This window comes from Genypterus blacodes, unplaced genomic scaffold (genome assembly GCF_046128005.1).
Source record: "Genypterus blacodes isolate CSIRO-AG114 ecotype Tasmania unplaced genomic scaffold, CSIRO-AGI_Gbla_v1 ptg000133l_1, whole genome shotgun sequence".
Taxonomy (NCBI): Eukaryota; Metazoa; Chordata; class Actinopteri; order Ophidiiformes; family Ophidiidae; genus Genypterus; species Genypterus blacodes.
This window is the reverse complement of record NW_027466935.1, coordinates 6,843,487-6,862,248: the sequence shown is the minus strand read 5'-3', so window position 1 is coordinate 6,862,248 and position 18,762 is coordinate 6,843,487. Positions and strand designations below refer to the sequence as shown.

Here is an 18,762-nt window from a genome sequence, read left to right as displayed (position 1 = left end):
AAATAAATAAATGACTTTGATGTCCTCTTGAGCACCTCTTACTCTTCAGTTTCATCCTTTATGAACAGAATAGAAGAGAAACATCAGGGATCCAAACATACAAATCACATGTTCTCTCAAGCAAAGGTGAACACACACACAGACACACACACATCCAAAGTTTACAGCTTTCCTCTTTTTAAAGTAAAAAAATACTTTTAAATTTGTTGTTTGGTTTCATTTACAAAAATAAGAAAAGAGGGTTTGTGATTGACGTGTTTAGGTTGATCATATAACACAGAAGGTGAAGGTTTAAAGGTTGATAATAATAATAATAACAATAATGAATCATTCTGAAGATCATTTAGAAATCAGATATTTAGAATTATAGCTCAATATATTCTTCTAATTGAGATTTAATCTGACGTGACTACAATCTGCTGGCTCGACCCCCTTATAATATTGCTATTTTTAATCAATTATCAGTCTCTGAGCTTATAAAAAGACACAATTAACCCTTTGAGAATTCAATAAGGACACTTCATTTGCAACACTTACAGTATTTACAGTATATAGTCAAATCCCAGCCATGGATGAGTTCCAGCTGAGGGGCAAACATAGGAAAGGAAAAAGGAGCTCCGTTATAGGACAGAAGACAATGGAGACAAGATATGCGAGACACTTCCAAGACGGTAGACGGCATTGATGTAAGCTCAACAAACCCAATCTAGACATGGAAGAACCTCCAAAGTACCAACAACAGAAATGAGGAATAGGTTTGACTCCTTTTATCTTTGTCCCTCAGTCAGAGTTTGAGGACTAAACCTTGTTTCAGTTTCGTTTAAATACTGATAAAAACACGAGAGAGAATGTGAGAGAATGATGTCATATGTCGATGAATCACAGCCTGTGTGTTGTTCGATAGATTTGTATTTGTTCTACATCAAAGATTCCCTATTCCTGAGTTTCAATGTCATCTCCGCCGCACAGGAAGTGCACTCAGGAAGTTCTTTCAGCGTATTCATATATGTGGTTACCATAGAAACTGTCATGTTATAGTTGGAGCACAGCAATAGAACCATGTGAGCTCTTTGGAGGGCACTTACAAGAAAATATATATCATAGATTATAAACATTTGAATGTAATATAGTCCATGACCTGGGCTTCATCTTAGACATAGCACCGCATGTTTCACTCTAAATGGAAATGTAACATTTAACAGCATGGATGTGATGTCACTTCACTGATCCTGACAATCCTGCAGAGGCTGTTTCCTCTCTGGTGCTCACAAAGACACGAGCGATGTTGAATCCATCAGTTTGGGGCGACAAACGACAACAACAACTGCTGCTGGTGTTAAAAGCAAAGGGCAGACAGGTAAGCGTCTGCTGCTACTGTCCGGCTCTGACTGGGACCCGTTTGATTGGGGGTTCCCAACAAACCGGAGAGGAAAACCTGATTGTTGTTGGTGGAGAGGAGGATGTGATGCTGTACTAAGATGCTTAGACGTTCATTCAGCACAAAACTCATTCATCCTTTGTGTCCATGATGTCACTGGTGTGGGGCTTCTTTTAATGTTCTGCATGTAAAAGTGCCTGGACATAACGTTTGTTGTGATTTGGCGCTTTATAAATACAGTTGACAGACCCACAATGACCTCTGACATTCACACCGTAACCTCTGTACACACACAGCCACACACACACACACACATGTAAAGTCTGCTGCAGTCTGCAGTTAAAGCAGAGTTGAGGTAACCTTGTATGTAGCAGCGGAGCCAGAAGGTCAGGATGATGTCGTGTTGTACGCCACCTCCACGTGTTTCTCCAGCCACAGCTCTGCTAACTGTGTGGCCGAGGCGTACGTGCTCGCTTTGGACCCAAGGCACATTTTGAGTTGCTTATGCTCCAGGCTAGAGTTACAGTGGACCGGGTGGTAGATGTGGACGATTCCCGGCTCCTGGCTGCGGAACACCTTTAACCCCGAGTTGATGACTTTGGTGAACAGGTCCACGTCTTCCAGCCCCCAGCCCAGGATGGACGTGTCGAAACCTCCCGTCTTCAGCAGGTCGCTCTTAAAGATGCAGGTTATCCCGAAGCCGTAATCTCGCCAGAAACCGCTTTTCTTGGTGAAGACGAATTTGTTGTCGTTGGGGTTGTTCTCGGCGTACACCATCTTGGGGTTGTACTGACTGAACACAACGGGGAAGTAGACCTGTCTGCCTTGGACGGCGTTGTCTCTGCAGCGCTGCAGGGCGTTGCTGTCAAAGATGAGATCCACGTCGCAGAAGAAGAGTAAGGTGTCGTTATGGAGCTGGGAGGATCCGAGCTCCAGGGCCAGACCTCGGGAGAAGTTTCCCGTCATGGGGAGGACGGACAGGTCGGCTTTGGGATACTTCTTGTAGTATTCCCCGATCAGTTCCCTGTGAGCCCCTCTGTTGTTGTCGTTGTCCTCGCTGTCCACCAGGATGACGGTGAGCTTAACGTTCTGTTTGGGTATCAAACACACTTTCTCAAAGTTCTCCATGAAGCGGACGAAGACGTCGTAGCGGCCCGCCAGCGGCACCAGGATGTTGACCTTCCTCTGGCTCTGCTCCCACATCTCCCTGGTGGATTCGTGGAGCTGGAAAGGGGAAAAGAACTTGAGAGAGTTGGACAGGAAGGACAGTGTTTGGGATTCGGAGTTGATGGCGGCTACGAGTTCAGCCACGTCCAATCGCTCAGACTCAGTAAAGTAGGGTCGGCTGAAGGACTGCTGAAGGTAGGCGTGCCGTCTCACGGGGACGGTTATCTTGCGTCCCTTGTGTTTCCTGTAGAGCAGCAGCAAGTCTAGGATGTATTCTGCCCCGTGCATGGGATCCACCCTGCGGTAGCCATATTGAATCTCTTTGAAATCGATTACACGCCCGCGAACTTTGGAGTTCTCATTAATCATCTCCATAACCTGCAGTATGATGTCATCCAGCGTGGTCCCAAGCGAGCTGCCAAGGTTTTGTCGGGCCATCTTGCCCTCGCCGACAGAATACATATGCCGGCCGGTGAGGAAGTCCCACTCCAGGACGTCGCTCCTCTCGCTGGGCTGGAAGCGCATGTACGTGGGAGGAGCGCCCAGCTGCTGGTCCTCCCACTGCACCTCCGTCTCGCTGAAGCGGCTCATGATCAGGCCTTCGCGGTGGAGCAGGATGGTGCGATACCGGAGCCTGGAGATCTCTCGGGTCAGCATGAAGCTGTGGAGCCGGTACTGGTACGCCGGCTTCTTGTTGGGATGGAGCGTGATGGCGTTGTGGATCTTGCTGCTGTGGAGTTCCTCGATGAAACCTTTCTTGTTGTGTTCGTAGTTCTCGTAGAACAGCTGCTGCATCTGTGAGAGAGTGACATCGCCACAGTAAGACCACTGAGATCACCACACCTACAGGACTGCTAAAAGGACAGGTGCACCGTCTCCTCCTCCTCCTCTGCCTTCATCACTTAATATACTACAGTCACTGTCAATCAACAAAGGCCTTGTTACCATCCTGACCCGACCTAAGAAGTTGACCCTTGCTCACACACTGTAGAGGTCTTTCACACACTAGAAGCAGTGTTAAAGTGCTATTTCTACTCTTTCTTAGCATGAAGACAGAGGAGAGACAGTTGCAGCTTCCTGCGTTGCATGTTAAAACCAACATCAGTGTTCTTTTGACACTTTCCTCTGTGTGTGTTCAGTCTGAGCACACAGCTCAGCTTACCGTTCCTCATGCTGCAACACGGAGCGCTTGGAGGCGCAGAGCACTGAGCTCATTAGTTAGATGGCTGGCAGGAAGTTAAACGTCTCTCAGTATTGTGTGGCAGGTAAACTGCCGCTGCTGCTGACATTGCACAGTCCTTTCACTTTCAGTTGGCTGAGTGTGCCCCCCCTCCTCTCACTGGATGTGTGAACACTGACACACCTACATACACTAACTTTGTAACCCGTGAAGGCTCGGGGCTCGACTCCCTCCTCACCTCATAGGACCACACACACTGTGTCCCTCCGAAGCGTCGCACGCAGCGGCCCACCTCCACATCCTCGTGGGTGGTGTACATCTCCCTGATACAGGTCCCGATGTGAGGGACCATCTTGCGGAGCACCTCTCTGCTGAAGATCATCCCCGGACCGCCCATGCAGAAGTTCTCTCCGGGCTCCAGGGCCAGCCTGCCTAACTCCTCAGCCATGCCGAGCCCAGTCTGCCCCAGGTAAAGAGGCTTACTGCTGTTCAGGGAGCGCAGGAACAGCTCCAGCTTTTCACCTGGGGGGAGGTGTAAACAGTTAGACGTCTTCTGATGCTCCTCAAATGTATCTATAGGTATTAAATGTTGTCTTAACACCAAAGGATAGATTACAGATTACATTTTTATGTTGTCACCTCTGTGTAATAGCTGCAGGTTTACAACATCTCTGCAATCTATAATCTATTTACACTGTGTTATTAACTGTGTAAATAAATTCTGTAGGTTTGGCGTCTTTACACTTTTTGTTCTAAAAGTGTTGAGCATATCCTAACTGAGCTGACACATACACACACAGACACACACACACACACACGCTATATTCACCTCTTATGTACACATCATCATCTGCCCGCATGAACCACTCGTATTTATCCAGGTAGTGGTCGTGGATGTATTTCAGCATCATGAATGACTTCTTCTGTGGCGGGTAGGAGTCATCCACACCTGCCAGCGACACCACCGGGACCGGCACCGGCACGGGGACCGAGCCGGACCCGGAGCTGGAGAAGAACTCCACCTTCCCCGGTATGGAACTAGCCCAGGTGGAGTACGCAGCCACGGCTCGGGACGCTAAGTACTTTTTGGCAGACATGACGCCGACGTAGAGGAAGCGTCGCGGCCGGTTCAGGGGCTTCCCGTCGTCCCCGCTCCCGTTCGCCGTGCCGTAGGTCACGTCCTCCTCCTGGCTGAACGGCGGGCTCACTCGGTCTCTGATAGCCGCGGTGTTGTCGAGGAGCTCTGGCACTTTGCCGACGGCTGCGTCACTGTAGTGCGAACACACGGGGGATTTCTTTCTTTTACTTTCCAGAACCTGGGGTACGATGAGCCACGAAGACGCGGTGAACCCGAGGAAGACGCCGAAAATCAGGCTCGTCCACGGTCTTCTCGACCTTAGAGCCATGGCTGGTGGACAAACTAGGCAGTTACTTCTCCGGTGAATGTCGACTATGACTGTATGAATGGTGCCGTTGTGTGGAGGTGCTGACGTGTATAGCCATCGAAACCGTGAAGGACATTACAGGCGTCCTGTCCGGTGCGGATTCTTCCACTGTCCGCCTCCAACAGCATGTAGTTAATAAAACATGTCCCCGCTCTGATGAGAGAAGTCTCGCTGCTAAGTCTGTCACGTTAGAAACGGTGTCACAGCTCCACCGTCCACCGCGTTCAACGCCTCCAAAACGCCCGACTCAGTCCCCCGCCATCATTTCGTTCCCTTTGTCGAACAGAAGCTCGTTACTCTCCCCGTCATTTCAGACAGAACGCATGAAGTCACTTTCTTCGCTGTAGATAGTCCAGTTTACATCACAAACACAAACACCGTCCATTTAATTAAGCCCCCGACGTCTCCGGTGCGTTCACGGTCCAGCAGCAGACCCGCTCCCCGGGGCTGCGAGCTTTACTTCCACGCAAACCGACGTCCACTTGGTTGTTTTGTGAGTGAAACCCAAAGTGTTCGGCCCGTTTCCCGTCTGCTATAGAGGCAGGTAGGTTCCGCCATGGTGTGTGTGTGTGCGTGTGTGTAACTGTTCCGCTGCTGCCCCTCCCTCTATTCCGCTGTCAATTACACACTTACACACACACTGACTTCCGGTCTGATTTTTCAGCCCTGTTCATCAAATGAACACAAAACGACAGGAAGTGCAAAATGTCTTAAACACAAATAAAGTAATAAAACACATATAAACTATGTGGGGTCTTATATCATATCAGTTATATATACTGTATACGTATTTTAAAACTGATGACGCTTGTGTCTTTAATTTGAAGGCTAAAATATGCAACATTTCAAAAATAAATATTACTCAGATTTTTACAAATCACCAATGGCGCCCCAAGAGGCAGCCTCTGGAACTCAGAGCCATGACTTTTTTCTTTTTCTTTCTTTTTTGACCACGATATACCGATATGACAGATATTATCTTTCCAAACTGATAATACAACATTGAGGTTTACAGATACACAATGTTTAGTTGAGAAATGTAATTGTAGCTATATACAACTGCTGTTAGATATCACTAAATTGCTGTATTCTAGCTAAATCTTGATTTCTAATCGTAATACAGTACTATAATTGGAATATGTGTGTATAATTGTGTGTGCCTGTGTGTTCTATAAGCAGACACTTACATTTGTTAAGAGAGCAGCCAGGGTTTTAATAGTTGAAGCCAGATGTTGTCCCTCTATTCTCTCTTGCAGGAGCACAACCAAATCGTTTGTTTTTTAAAAAGCCCATATCTTGGTCAATTTAAGAGCTAGAGCTCTAAAGTTTTCAAAATCAGCATCTACAGGCCACAAGGATCCTTTTCTGTAAGTTTGGGGCAAATTCAATTTTTGGTCCAACTTTCCTGACGACAGTGTAACAATGGACCAATTCATTTGTTTTTTAAAAAGCCCATTTCTTGGTCAATTAAAGAGCTAGAGCTATAAAAATTTCAAAATCAGCATGTCCGGACATGAAGATCCTTTTCTGTAAGTAAGGGGCAAATTTAATTTTTGGACCAATTCTCCCGAAGCCCATATCTTTGGTCAATTTAAATCGACCAAGATATGGGCTGTTTAATAATCAAACGATTTGGTCCATGTATACACTGTCGTTTTGGGAAATTGGACCAAAAATATAATTTGCCCCAAACTAACAGAAACTAATCCTGGTGTCCTGTAGATGCTGATTTTGAATATTTTAGAGCTCTAGCTCTTAAATTGACCAAGATATGGGCTTTTAAAAAAACAAACGATTTGGTCCATGGTTACACTGTTTTTCGGGAAAATTGGACCAAAAATTAAATTTGCCCCAAACTTACAGAAAATGATCCTCATGTAATGTATATGTTGCATTTGAAAATTTTAGAGCTCTAGCTCTTAAATTAACCAAGATATGGGCTATTTTTAAAATCAAACGATTTGGTCCATGTATACACTGTCGTTTTGGGAAATTGGACCAAAAATGTACTTTGCCCCAAACCTACAGAAAATAGTCCTGGTGTCCTGTAGATGCTGATTTTAGAGGTCTAGCTCTTAAATTGTCCAAGATATGGGCTATTTTAAATAACACACGATTTGGTGCATGGTTGAGGCGATATTTTTGTGACATCTGCCGAAACCCGGGATTGAACCAGGGGCCTTTGGATCTTCAGTCTAACGCTCTCCCAACTGAGCTATTTCAGCTGATATGTTGTCATTTCTCACACTGATATTATCTGAGAAGATATGGGCTTTTCACACAAATGAACTGTTTGGTCCATGTATACACTGTTGTTTTGGGAAATTGGACCAAAAATGTACTTTGCCCCAAACCTACAGAAAATAGTCCTGGTGTCCTGTAGATGCTGTGTTTTTAACGACTCAGCCGTGGAGGTTGTCAGTAGCACCAAGTTCCTGGGGATGCACATGTCCGACAACCTCTGCTGGTCACTTCACACCACATCCCTGGTGAAGAAGGCGCAGCAACGCCTGCACTTCCTGCGTCGGATGAAAGAGCCTCCCTCCCTTCCCCCATCCTCCACACCTTCTACAGAGGGACCATCGAGAGCCTGCTGACCAGCTGCATCTCCGTCTGGTCTGGGAGCTGCAGGGCCTCCGACTGAAAGTCTCTGCAGAGAGTGGTGAGGACAGGGGAGAAGATCATCGGGATCCCGCCTCCCCCCCATCCAGGACATAGCAGACAGGCGCTGCTTATCCAGAGCCCACCAGATCCTCTCCGACCCCACCCACCCCAACCATGGACTGTTCTCCCTGCTGGCGTCCGGCAGAAGGTTCCGCAGCATCTTCTGCAGAACAAACAGACTAAGGAACAGTTTCTTCCCCCTGGCCATCAGACTGCTCAATGCCATATAACATATAACATATAACATATAACATATAACATCCGTTAAAGTCTTAAGTCTAAGTCTAAGTCTTATATTTTAGAGCTCTAAATCTGATATTTGCCAAGATATGGGTAATTTGGGAAATCAAACGATTTGGTCCATGTATACACTGTCTTTTTGGGAAATTGGACCAAAAATTAAATTTGCCCCAAACTTACAGAGCATAGTCCTGGTGTCCTGTAGATGCTGATTTTGAAGATTTTAGAGCTCTAGCTCTTAAATTGACCAAGATATGGGTTATTTTGAAAATCAAACGATTTGGTCCATGTAGACACTGTCGTTTTGGGAAATTGGACCAAAAATTAACTTTGCCCCAAACCTACAGAAAATAGTCCTGGTGTCCTGTAGATGCTGTCTTTTCAAATTTTAGAGCTCTAAATCTGATATTCTCCAAGATATATTGGCCTTTTAGAAAACAAACGTCTTGGTGCATGGTTGAGGCGATATTTTTGTGACATCTGCCAAAACCCAGGATTGAACCAGGGGCCTTTGGATCTTCAGTCTAACACTCTCCCAACTGAGCATATTTTCACGCAAATGAACGAGTTGGTCCATGGTTACACTGTCGTTCTGGAAAATTGGACCAAAAATTAAATTTGCCCCAAACTAACAGAAAATGATCCTCATGTAATGTATATGTTGTATTTGAAAATTTTAGAGCTCTAGCTCTTAAATTGACCAAGATATGGGCTATTTCGAAAATCAAACGATTTAGTCCATGTTTACACTGTTGTTTTTGGAAATTGGACCAAAAATGTACTTTGCCCCAAACTAACAGAAAATGATCCTCATGTAATGTATATGTTGTATTTGAAAATTTTAGAGCTCTAGCTCTTAAATTGACCAAGATATGGGCTATTTCGAAAATCAAACGATTTAGTCCATGTTTACACTGTTGTTTTTGGAAATTGGACCAAAAATTAACTTTGCCCAAAACTTACAGAGCATAGTCCTGGTGTCCTGTAGATGCAGATTTTGAATATTTTAGAGCTCTAGCTCTTAAATTGACCAAGATATGGGCTTTTAAAAAACAAACGATTTGGTCCATGGTTACACTGTCGTTCGGGAAAATTGGACCAAAAATTTAATTTGCCCCAATCTTACAGAAAATGATCCTCGGGTCCTGCTGAATTGGAAAATTTTAGAGCTCTAGCTCTTAAATTGACCAAGATATGGGCTTTTTATAAAACAAACGATTTGGTCCATGTCATTTGGTCGTTTGGGAAAACTGGACCAAAAATTAAATTATCCTCGTGTCCTGTAGATGCTGATTTTGAAAATTTGTAATATTTATTTATTTTCTTTTTATGACACAAAATCGCAGAATTGTGGGTTTACCATTCATAACTCGAGATGTTAAGTTTAACTAGGAAACAAATATTGGTACACATTTCAGGATATTTCAACTTCAAGCTGTGCAGAGTTGCCTACCATTTATATTGATATTTGTTTTTACTACTCTAATCTCTCTAGAACAGAATGTCATTCATTGCAAATATGTACAGTTTTGTTCTGACGAACGTTATATTGTATTGGTATAAAATGAGTCTTTGAGCAATAGAGAAATGTTGTCGTATGTCCCTACAGTTGCCACTAGATGGTGATAAATAGCTATATTCAAATGAAACGGTAGCTACCCTGATGAGCAACACAATTTAGTGCAGCAGATACTAAACTCTGATCATTTCGGTATTCAAAACTAATATTTTAACTCATTAGAAATTCATTAGAAACATACACTGTCGGATGCGGAGATAAATCCGGTGTAACTAAAGGACGAGACTGTTTTCTGCAGCTGGATGGCTTCTGTCTATGATTGGCGGAGGGAACGGTGACGTCGGTGTTTTCAGAATAAAAGTCTTGCGTTTTCACTGTGAGTGACAAACACTTGAAGCTTGTGAGTGCTGCAGGAGACTAAACAAGGACTCATGAGCCGGAGCAGGAGCTTACTCTCCCCATAGAGAAGGTAAACTTTCCTTCAACTCATTAAACTTTGATATGTGATTTGATCATTTCTGGGCGGAGATATGTTCAGTTATCAGTTTGATAAGAGGCAGATTCATGTTCTGTTTTTGTTTTTTTGCATCTTGTAAAGGATAAGTCGACTGAGGTGATACATGTTTATGTGATTGACTTTGTCTTATTCCACTACAACTTACACAGCAATCATTAGTTAATTTTCTGATAATGATAAAAATTATATGTCATGTAATAATAATAATAATAATAATAATATTGATAATCATATAATACAGAAATATTTAATATTTGATTATATTGTTTTCAATACATGATCCACAGGAGTTTGAATTGGCTCATCTTGTGCACCAGTTTTTCCTGTTTAACACTCTGAAAGAGTATTTAACATTTAGTATTATTAGTCAGAACAAAACAAGCTTTAGATGCCTTTCCAACATAGGCTCCTTTACTTCCCTTAGACTGACATAGATTTCCATTGTGACTCTCGCTGAAAGGATTTAGATTTTAATTCATAAGATAAGATAAGATGAAAGTTTATTATCCCAAGGGAAATTACTGTCATCTGTTTGTTGTTGTTTTTTTGTAGTTCAGGTTGTAGTTCAGGACATTTAAATACATAAAAAGTCCTGCAACATCTAACATTTAATCATCTGTAAACTGCACATAAGACATAAGGATAGTTTAGGAGGTAAGGTCTCATTGCTCAAAGCTGGACGGCAAAGGTCCCAGGAATGTGTAAGACACCACTAAACAGAGAGTCGCTCTCTGCCACAAGGCAAAACTATTTTTGTTGAAGGAAATTGTCGCCACTGTGCCTCAGTATAAGAAGTGGGTGCATTGCTGCTGAGGTGCTTATTTTCATTTTCCACTAATGTAGCATCAAGTAGAAGACATACAGATGTTTGACATGCAGTCGTGTTAAATTAATTTGATATAATTTCTTTTGAATCCATCTGGAAGAACATACAAGTTAACAACATAATTTGAAATAGAATGCTATTGTAAGGCATGCAAATTAATATGACAACTTAAAGAATCTCAATGTCACTATGTTTATGAGAACTTTGGGTCATAAACCAGCATCATGATCCTGAAAAGAACAGGAAAACAGCAGACACAGGGATATCAGTACGGTTCCCTATGGAGGTCAGAAAGGAGCAAACAACTGATCTGTTCCTGAAACTGTATGGGGAAGGTGGTAGAGTAGGTCATCCATTAGTAGTAGCTTGAAAATGCACCAGCTTGCTTGGACCAGTTAGGATGGGGTACTTATAATGCTGTATCATGAGCATACATGTTCTTTTACACAGACTGCTCTGATGCTCCCTTGCAGGTTGGTTTGAGTCTCTCAGTCTGTTCTTGTATTGAGAGCTCGGCCTTTATGCATTGTTATTGTCAATGGACTGTACTTATATAGTGCTTTTATCCAAAGCCTCACACAGTACCTCACATTCACTCATCCATACACACTCATGCACTGATGACAGGGCCATGCAAGGAGCCAACCTGCTTATGAGGTTCAGTGTTGTGCTCTTACCAAACCAGGAACCCTTTGTTTCCTAGTCGAGCACTACTATCCAGAGCGAGAGAGCGAGAGAGAGCGAGAGAGAGCGAGAGAGAGCGAGAGAGAGCGAGAGAGAGCGAGAGAGAGCGAGAGAGAGCGAGACATTTCACAATTGTGAATGACTCACGTACAGTTTGAACACTTTCTGTTTGTGGTAGAATTTGTGGTAGAGTTGAAAGATATTCAATAAACACTGCTCAAAACATTAGGAGAACACCTGCAGTTTAACAAGTGCTTGTTAAATCAAGTTCACCTGCTTTGGTGCAAATGAAAGTGACAACAGGTGCAATGGAGAGACAAAAACAAGACAAGCCCTAAAAAGGAATGAATGGTTCGGCATGTGGTGGCTACAGACAGTTGCTCTCTCCTTATCCTTCCGAATGATTCTTCTCTAGTTTTGTGTTGTGCTAGTGTCCTTGTCACTACTGGTAGCATTAGGTGGTACCTGCAGCCCAATCAGGTTGCACAGGTGGTCCAGCTCCTCCAGGATGGCACATCCATACGTGCAGTCACAAGAAGATTTGTTGTGTAGCCAGAGTGTGGAGGCTGTTCCTTGATGGCAAAGGCATTGATGCCATTGACTGGGAGTCACATTCCCCTGACCTAAAGCCAATTGAGCACCTATGGGACATTATGTATGGGTTCATCCGATGCCACCAAGTACCGCCACAGACAGTCCAGGAGCTCACTGATGCCCTGATTCAGGTCAGGGAGAAGATCTCCCTAGACACCATCCACTGACTCATCAGGAGCATGCCCAGGTGTTGGGAGTGTTTCAGATGGTCCAACAGATCTGGGATTTTCAATTGATCCAAGGCATCACAAGCCTAGTTGATGGTCACTCCTGGTCATTGCGTTCCTCAGGGAACTCTCATTCTGTCTCAACACTGAGAAATTTTTGTGAGACTAAGCTGTTAGCATTACAGCTTTGGCGTCTGATCACCTCCTGCAGATGGACATACATGTATGTGTGCAACATTTATTGGCAACTATAAATCAAGGAGGGATGTTTTTATTGACTTTTATAGGCATTTAACAGGACCTGTTTACAGTTAGTGTATGGTGAGGATGGCGTGTTGGTGTTTGCATGCTTGTGTGTGTATTTGTAGAGGTGGGAAGGAGCGAGTGCATATATGATGTGTGAAGCTGCAGTCTTCTTTGCACACTAAGCAAACTAAAACCGTCACCAATCAGTTGTATTGTTAAGTCAAATAGGTACTGAAGTGTAAATAGGGCCCTTTGTAAGTGATGGTACATAATTAGGTTTAGGTTTAGGCTTCTATCTTTAATATATCTAATGTAGAACAAATGTCAAACTGCTGACCAGTATGTTATAGATGGTCATAAATGTTAGATGCTGAGCTGTACTGAAGGCTTCCCAGGGTCTCAGCCACAATTAGAGAAGTGCAACTAATCATGGTAGGGCCTTGTGTAATGCTGCATTCAAGTGCTCATTGGAAGGTGGTATATTCCAAAGCGAGAGTATGATCTCCTCAAGATAAGACGCACCACAGAAGACACATTTCAATCTGGTGTGAAGGATAAGATTGTGAGTTGACAATAAATGAATGAATTATTGAACAAGTGAAGTGTCTTGATAAACATTTTCAAGAGGCACTTGCCATCCTATTATAAAGTGTTTTTGTTGCCTTATCCTAAACATCCTCCGGAGTGTAAATGATATCTTACAGCAGTGTATCCTTTGATGCAGACAGCAGATAATCCACTAATCACTCATTTGGTTGTGGTGTCAGTAGGCGGACTGTGGGATCACACACACACTCAATTGTTTCCCCAGTGAAAGTGTGTCAGGGAAAAGCTAGCATGCCCTGCGAGAAAGACACAGCAAGACCAGCAAAACATGCACCCCCGTACCCCCCTCGTCCCCCCAAAACACACAGCTGTTGTGTTTTCTCACTGGTATCAGACAGCAAAAGGAATGAAACTTGTAAGTACATCTTGGCTAAATCCCTATTGCTGTTCAGTTAGTGTTGTCATGTTCACCACAACATGGGAAAATATTAATGCATGTTGGGTTGTTGATTACTTTAGTCATTCAAACAGTACTTGTTTTTACCACAAGTGTACCGACATTCACTAGGAAATGTGAGACTTTGCAATCGCTTTGTTGGCTGGTGAAGGAAACGACGCATTGAATTGCTCTAATGCTTTTAATGTGTGAATTAGATGTGACAGAAGATTATATGGCCATAAATGTCTGCTGACACTTAGCAATATAATATAAAGCAATATAATAGCAAATACAGTTCAAAGTCTCAATTTGATGTACCGCTGCATCTGCACAGCAAACAAATAAGCGGGCATGGCCTCAGTGCAGCCTTTGTCTTATCCTGGAGGGACTCGAGAGACCAGGTTCTGGTTCCTGGCAGTCCTGCGTGAGTGTACGGAGAGGCGTCGGTCCTGGACAGCGTATCAAAGTTGCGCCGGGCACTCTAATCTGCTCCATTAGGGCTTGTGTGTGTCAAGCTGTTTCACACACAGCAAGGCCTTTGTTTGTGCAGCAGTGCAGTTGTCTCAGGTTGGGGGTGTTCAGCCCTGATGATTGCAGCTGTGCCCAGTCCTAGCCCAGTGAAACCAGAGCTGGTTGGCCACGCTGGCCCCTTAAACCCTCTCACAGACACACTGTCAGCAACCACCCTGCAGGTTTCCACTGACAACTGAAGTTGTTGTTGAAGTTGAGTAGGACAGCAAGAGAGCATCAGGCTAACCTCCATGGTCTCTGTTAGTTTTACTCTCTCACTTGTGCCAAGAGATGCACCAAGCAGCTGGAGTAATAAAATGGCCACATCTCTGGGTGTCAACAGTTGTTTCTGTACTTTAAGTAGGAAGATGAGTGCTTGGTCTTGATGAGATGAGATACATATAGATACAAATCCAACAGATTACACAAAATCTCCTTTTTGTTCAACATTTTATTGGGGTACCTCTTGGGTCACTGCTTGGGACCTTTCTCTTCTCCATCATCGCCTCACTGTGTGTGTGTATCCTCTTACACAGCTTCTCATATCACCATGAATTCAACCCTAATCTATTAGTTGTTCCAGTCGGTCCTATAATACCTCAACAAATCAGCAAATTCACTTCTCTGCTGATTCTTGCGCAGGCATCTTACATGTTCATTCATACTGTTGGCACGTAGGAAACTGAGACCTCTTCAAATCATCCAGAATGCGACTGCTGCTTTAGACAAACAGCTGGTCGTCCTTCTCCTCTGGCTTCCAGGAGCTGCTGAAGTTCAAGTCCTTTATTATTGCCAACAAAGATGCACCCAAATAACTGAACTCATTCAACTCTAATCTCCTTCTCATTCACAGCACTCTGCTATAGAAGAGTGGCTTGTGTTTCCATCACAAAGCCCCAGTATGATTCATTTAAAATAGGCTGTCCTACCTGGTCAGAGGTCACAGCACATTGGAGAGCGACTGTTAATGCCTGTTCAGAACATCCACACTCAAAGTAGAGAAGAAAACCCTGTTATCAGTCAAATTTGTGTTTGTGTGTCTTTGTAATCTATTACGTTACAGAGGTCTTCTCTCAAACAATCATTTTCCACTGAGGTACTACCCGCTTTCATTTGATCTTCTGAATCCGTCTGGGTCTTTTGTCTGAATCATTTCATCTAAGAGTGTCTGCTACTGAAACTTTGTTCTGCATGTTCTGTTGCTTGTGTTACGTTTCGCTTTGGATCAGAACATCTACCAAGGCAATAAATGTAAATGTTGCCACAGTGGTTGTTGACGATTTCACCCATGTCATCCACGCCCCCCCACACTGCTGTGATTTTTTTTAAACACTCCATTAGTGGTCACTGGCTGTAAACACTGTGAGAGTTAAATACAGCCTTTGCACTGATCCACTGTAGCAAACAAAAAACTTGGTGGAAATGCAAACAAAGTGCTGTGTAAAAGTTACATGTGGTGTTAGGTTGTTTTCTTTCTACACTGCATTTGATGGAGCATTTCTCTCCCACACTAAATCCACACAGGTGATGTGACATGACTACTGATGTCAGGGAAGCTTTCTCAACTCTTTCACTGGGCAGACAGAGAAATATGCTGTCCTGAATGGCTCAGAGGAACAAACAGGACTTGGGCTGTAACAAAAAGGATGTGGCCTCTTGCTTCTCTCCTAAACCATCATATAAACAAGTGCTATGGGATGTTAAAGCCCAGTATACTTCATAAAGTACAGAGGATTAGAACATTTCATCCAGTATGTAAGAACTATGTGAAGTTCCTATAAAGACGTTGTCATACAGTTTCAAACTTTAAATGAGAGCTTAAGGTGGTTCCTTTATCATTATAGGAGGCTTTGAACTCCTAAATAACACTGGACTCTTTGGAAGCAGTAATCATCCAGAGGGATTCTGTCATTGTGGTAAACAAAAGAGCACGGCTGTGTACAAGAACTTTCATTTCTGTGGACAGGCAGTAAACACAGGGCAGTGACAGAGACTGCTGTGCTGATTAGAAGACATTTGTTTCTAACAAACATTATACTACAAATTGGAGGTGTGTGTGTGTTCTGTGTGTGTGAGACTAATGTGTTTCATACCTGCCAATTGCTAAGTAATTCTCATCCCCACCAGAGGCAAACAGAAGCAAGTGCCATAAAATTAGTAACGTAATGTAACTCTCCTCTATTTCTCAAGGTGTCACTCTGACAAGATGGCTGCGTTCCTGTGGTGCAGCAGGACGATCCTATTGGCCGCTGCCTTCTGTTTCTTGCCTTGCATCACTTCATCCCTCAACCTAGAGGATCCCAACGTGTGCAGTCACTGGGAGAGGTCAGTCTGCTCGCCAAACACCTGCTGGCACCTTCCACTGCTGAAACCCAGACATTTGTGTTTCTCCATATTTTAAGGACAGAAACATCCTGTGTGTTACGGGAGGGTTGGCAAGGACAGGTGGAGAACGGGCAGAGGTGGGGCAGGAGGGCAGGAGGGTCAAAGGGGAGGGAGGAGGGTCAGAGGAGGCTTGGGTTAGGTGTATTAGGTAGGGCTGAGGTGAAGGGGGTGAAATAGAGCAAAGCACCTTTCAGCCCCCACGGGTGCTTTGCTCTAGTTTATGATTACATCATCGTATTATTACCTCTAGGAGACAGTATCATGTTTACGACACATGATTCAGTCATTGTAAACCATAGTTTCATCCACATGTGATACAAAGTGACACATGACAAAGGTGTTAAAAGGTAACGACCAAATGCTGGATGATTTCCAAATAAAGAGGAAGCTTGTAAATCTTTTAATAGGGACTGAAAAGAACAAAGGTAGCAATAGCTTTCCCAGCTAGATTGACTTTCACTGTCTAATCTGAGGAAACAGCTGCATATGCGCTCAGAGACTGTCTGTAGTCCTGTCTTGAAGAGTGATGGAGAAAGAGGCAGTGAAGAGAGGAGGAAATGGAGAGGAGACACTCTCTGTATAAACCTGAGTTGTACGTGATAGCAGACACGGTGACAACCACAAAAAGTGAGTGATATGAGGAGAAGCTTGATCGAGTATGAGAGGATTCATTTAATGCCTCACATACTGTCTCAGTTGATGCTGCTGCTGTTTCTGTAACCTTGGTAACAATACAATACACTGTGGACAAAGTGCTTAATCTTTAGAATGAATAGAAAATATGTAAGCGATTCTATCAGATACTTTAATGGTGCAGTTATGATGCATCTCATCAGTTAAGTGTTTGTGGGGAAAACTCACACGGGAGTCATTTGTCACAACCCCAGTCATTTCGAAACAATCATGCAAGTACTTATGATATGCTCACAAATTGAGGCCACAGAGGAACGCTCTCACAAGGCCACACACAGTCTGAAGTTACCTTATCCTGATTGGATATACAGAAGTTGCTGAATGATGGCTTATTAAAGCACTCAGTAGTTACTGAGTACTGGAGACCATCAGAGTAGAGGTCATGACAGGTTGATGAAGACCTACACACACACACACACACACACACACACACACACACACACACACACACACACACACACACTCGCTCTCTCTCCCTCTCTTTTCCACGTATCTGACAGCAGACGTCTCTCTCCTCTCTCTGTGCTTTAGTTACTCTGTGACGGTGCAGGAGTCGTACGCTCATCCTTTTGATCAGGTTTATTACACCAGCTGCACCGATATCCTCAACTGGTTCAAGTGCACCAGACACAGGTAAGAGCTGGTAACAACAAGAAGTGAAAAGTGTGTGTGTGTGTGTGTGTTTGTTGTGTGTATTAATAAATGTGAGAGAATGGTCATGAAAGTTTTGAGAAAAAGGTGAGAGTATGTTAAGTGAAGAACCTTTTCCTAAGCTGACTGTGTGACTTTACTTCCTGCTGGTGTGAAGGGTGAGCTATCGGACAGCTTACCGCAGAGGGGAGAAGACCATGTATCGGCGAAAGTCCCAGTGCTGCCCAGGTTTCCTCGAGAATGGAGAGATTTGTGCCCGTGAGTATGTTTGCCCACATACACCACATACATGTACATATCTACATGCACAATACTGATCATGCTCATGGTAGCACTGCTTTGAGTTTGAGTCCAAATGCCGGGGACATTTTTTGGCCCATGAGAGTTGACACGACTTCCCATGTGTGAAAGGCTACAAGAAGGCACGAGCGTCTCTTCACACTGCCGGCCATGACAGTATGAGAGTCTGAGCATTGGTCTCGGTCTTGCTCTCGGTCTTAACGGAGTCTCTTGGTTTATTATTAGTCGACACAACCTTATACAGTATGTGCCATCAAAGCAGGGGCTTGCACGTTTCCTGAGCCGGAGGAGCTCATTGTTTTATAGCTGTTGTAATAGACAGGAAGAAAACCAGGATCAGGTGCAGCCAGTGTCTCCTTTCTGCTTTGTGCCAGACGCCATCACTATTGCCTGGCAATGCCTCACAGGAAGCCCTGGCCAAGGGTTGTTAACTGTATCTCATGGCTTGTGGTCCTCCAAAGAAAATGCTGATGGAGGACCACCATAATCCATGAACCTAACTGCAGCAGTGCCTCTTTTCTGTCATTTGGTAGCTGTGTAACCTCTGTAAACCCCTTTAATAAATACGGACGTAAGCGCAATTCAAGGAGTTTGCAGCCAGAGAGAACAGC

The 18,762-nt window shown here is 43.9% G+C and overlaps 2 protein-coding genes and 1 non-coding gene across 3 annotated transcripts in view; 1 reads left to right on the top strand and 2 right to left on the bottom strand.

The window, feature by feature from the left end:
• Window positions 1-188: 188 nt before the first annotated feature.
• chsy3 (chondroitin sulfate synthase 3) lies at window positions 189-5,766 on the bottom strand. Its single transcript, XM_076164356.1, has 3 exons — window positions 4,555-5,766; window positions 3,964-4,247; window positions 189-3,340 (listed from the first exon to the last, which is right to left on the bottom strand). The coding sequence occupies exons 1-3, from the start codon at window positions 5,129-5,131 to the stop codon at window positions 1,766-1,768; spliced, it is 2,436 nt and encodes an 811-aa protein (XP_076020471.1). The 5' UTR covers window positions 5,132-5,766; the 3' UTR covers window positions 189-1,765.
• A 1,556-nt stretch (window positions 5,767-7,322) lies between these two features.
• On the bottom strand, window positions 7,323-7,395 carry trnaf-gaa (transfer RNA phenylalanine (anticodon GAA)). Its single transcript has one exon. It is a non-coding gene; the product is annotated as a tRNA-Phe (tRNA).
• A 2,594-nt stretch (window positions 7,396-9,989) lies between these two features.
• megf10 (multiple EGF-like-domains 10) overlaps window positions 9,990-18,762 on the top strand; it is a 28,196-nt gene continuing 19,423 nt past the window's right edge. Inside the window, exons 1-4 of the mRNA XM_076163989.1 lie at window positions 9,990-10,062; window positions 16,313-16,447; window positions 17,732-17,833; window positions 18,009-18,109. Of these exons, the coding sequence (XP_076020104.1) occupies window positions 16,329-16,447; window positions 17,732-17,833; window positions 18,009-18,109 (322 nt within the window). The 5' untranslated portion in view covers window positions 9,990-10,062; window positions 16,313-16,328. The remainder of the gene's footprint in view (window positions 10,063-16,312; window positions 16,448-17,731; window positions 17,834-18,008; window positions 18,110-18,762) is intronic.

What these genes read in the sequence shown, in the direction of transcription:
- chsy3 (XM_076164356.1), bottom strand. Translation starts at nt 5,131, where the DNA reads ATGGCTCTAAGGTCGAGAAGACCGTGGACGAGCCTGATTTTCGGCGTC. An exon ending in TGATGATGTGTACATAAGAG is followed by an intron (nt 4,248 to 4,554) that starts GTGAATATAGCG and finishes ACCTCCCCCCAG; the next exon opens with GTGAAAAGCTGGAGCTGTTC. An exon ending in AGTGTGTGTGGTCCTATGAG is followed by an intron (nt 3,341 to 3,963) that starts GTGAGGAGGGAG and finishes ACTCTCTCACAG; the next exon opens with ATGCAGCAGCTGTTCTACGA.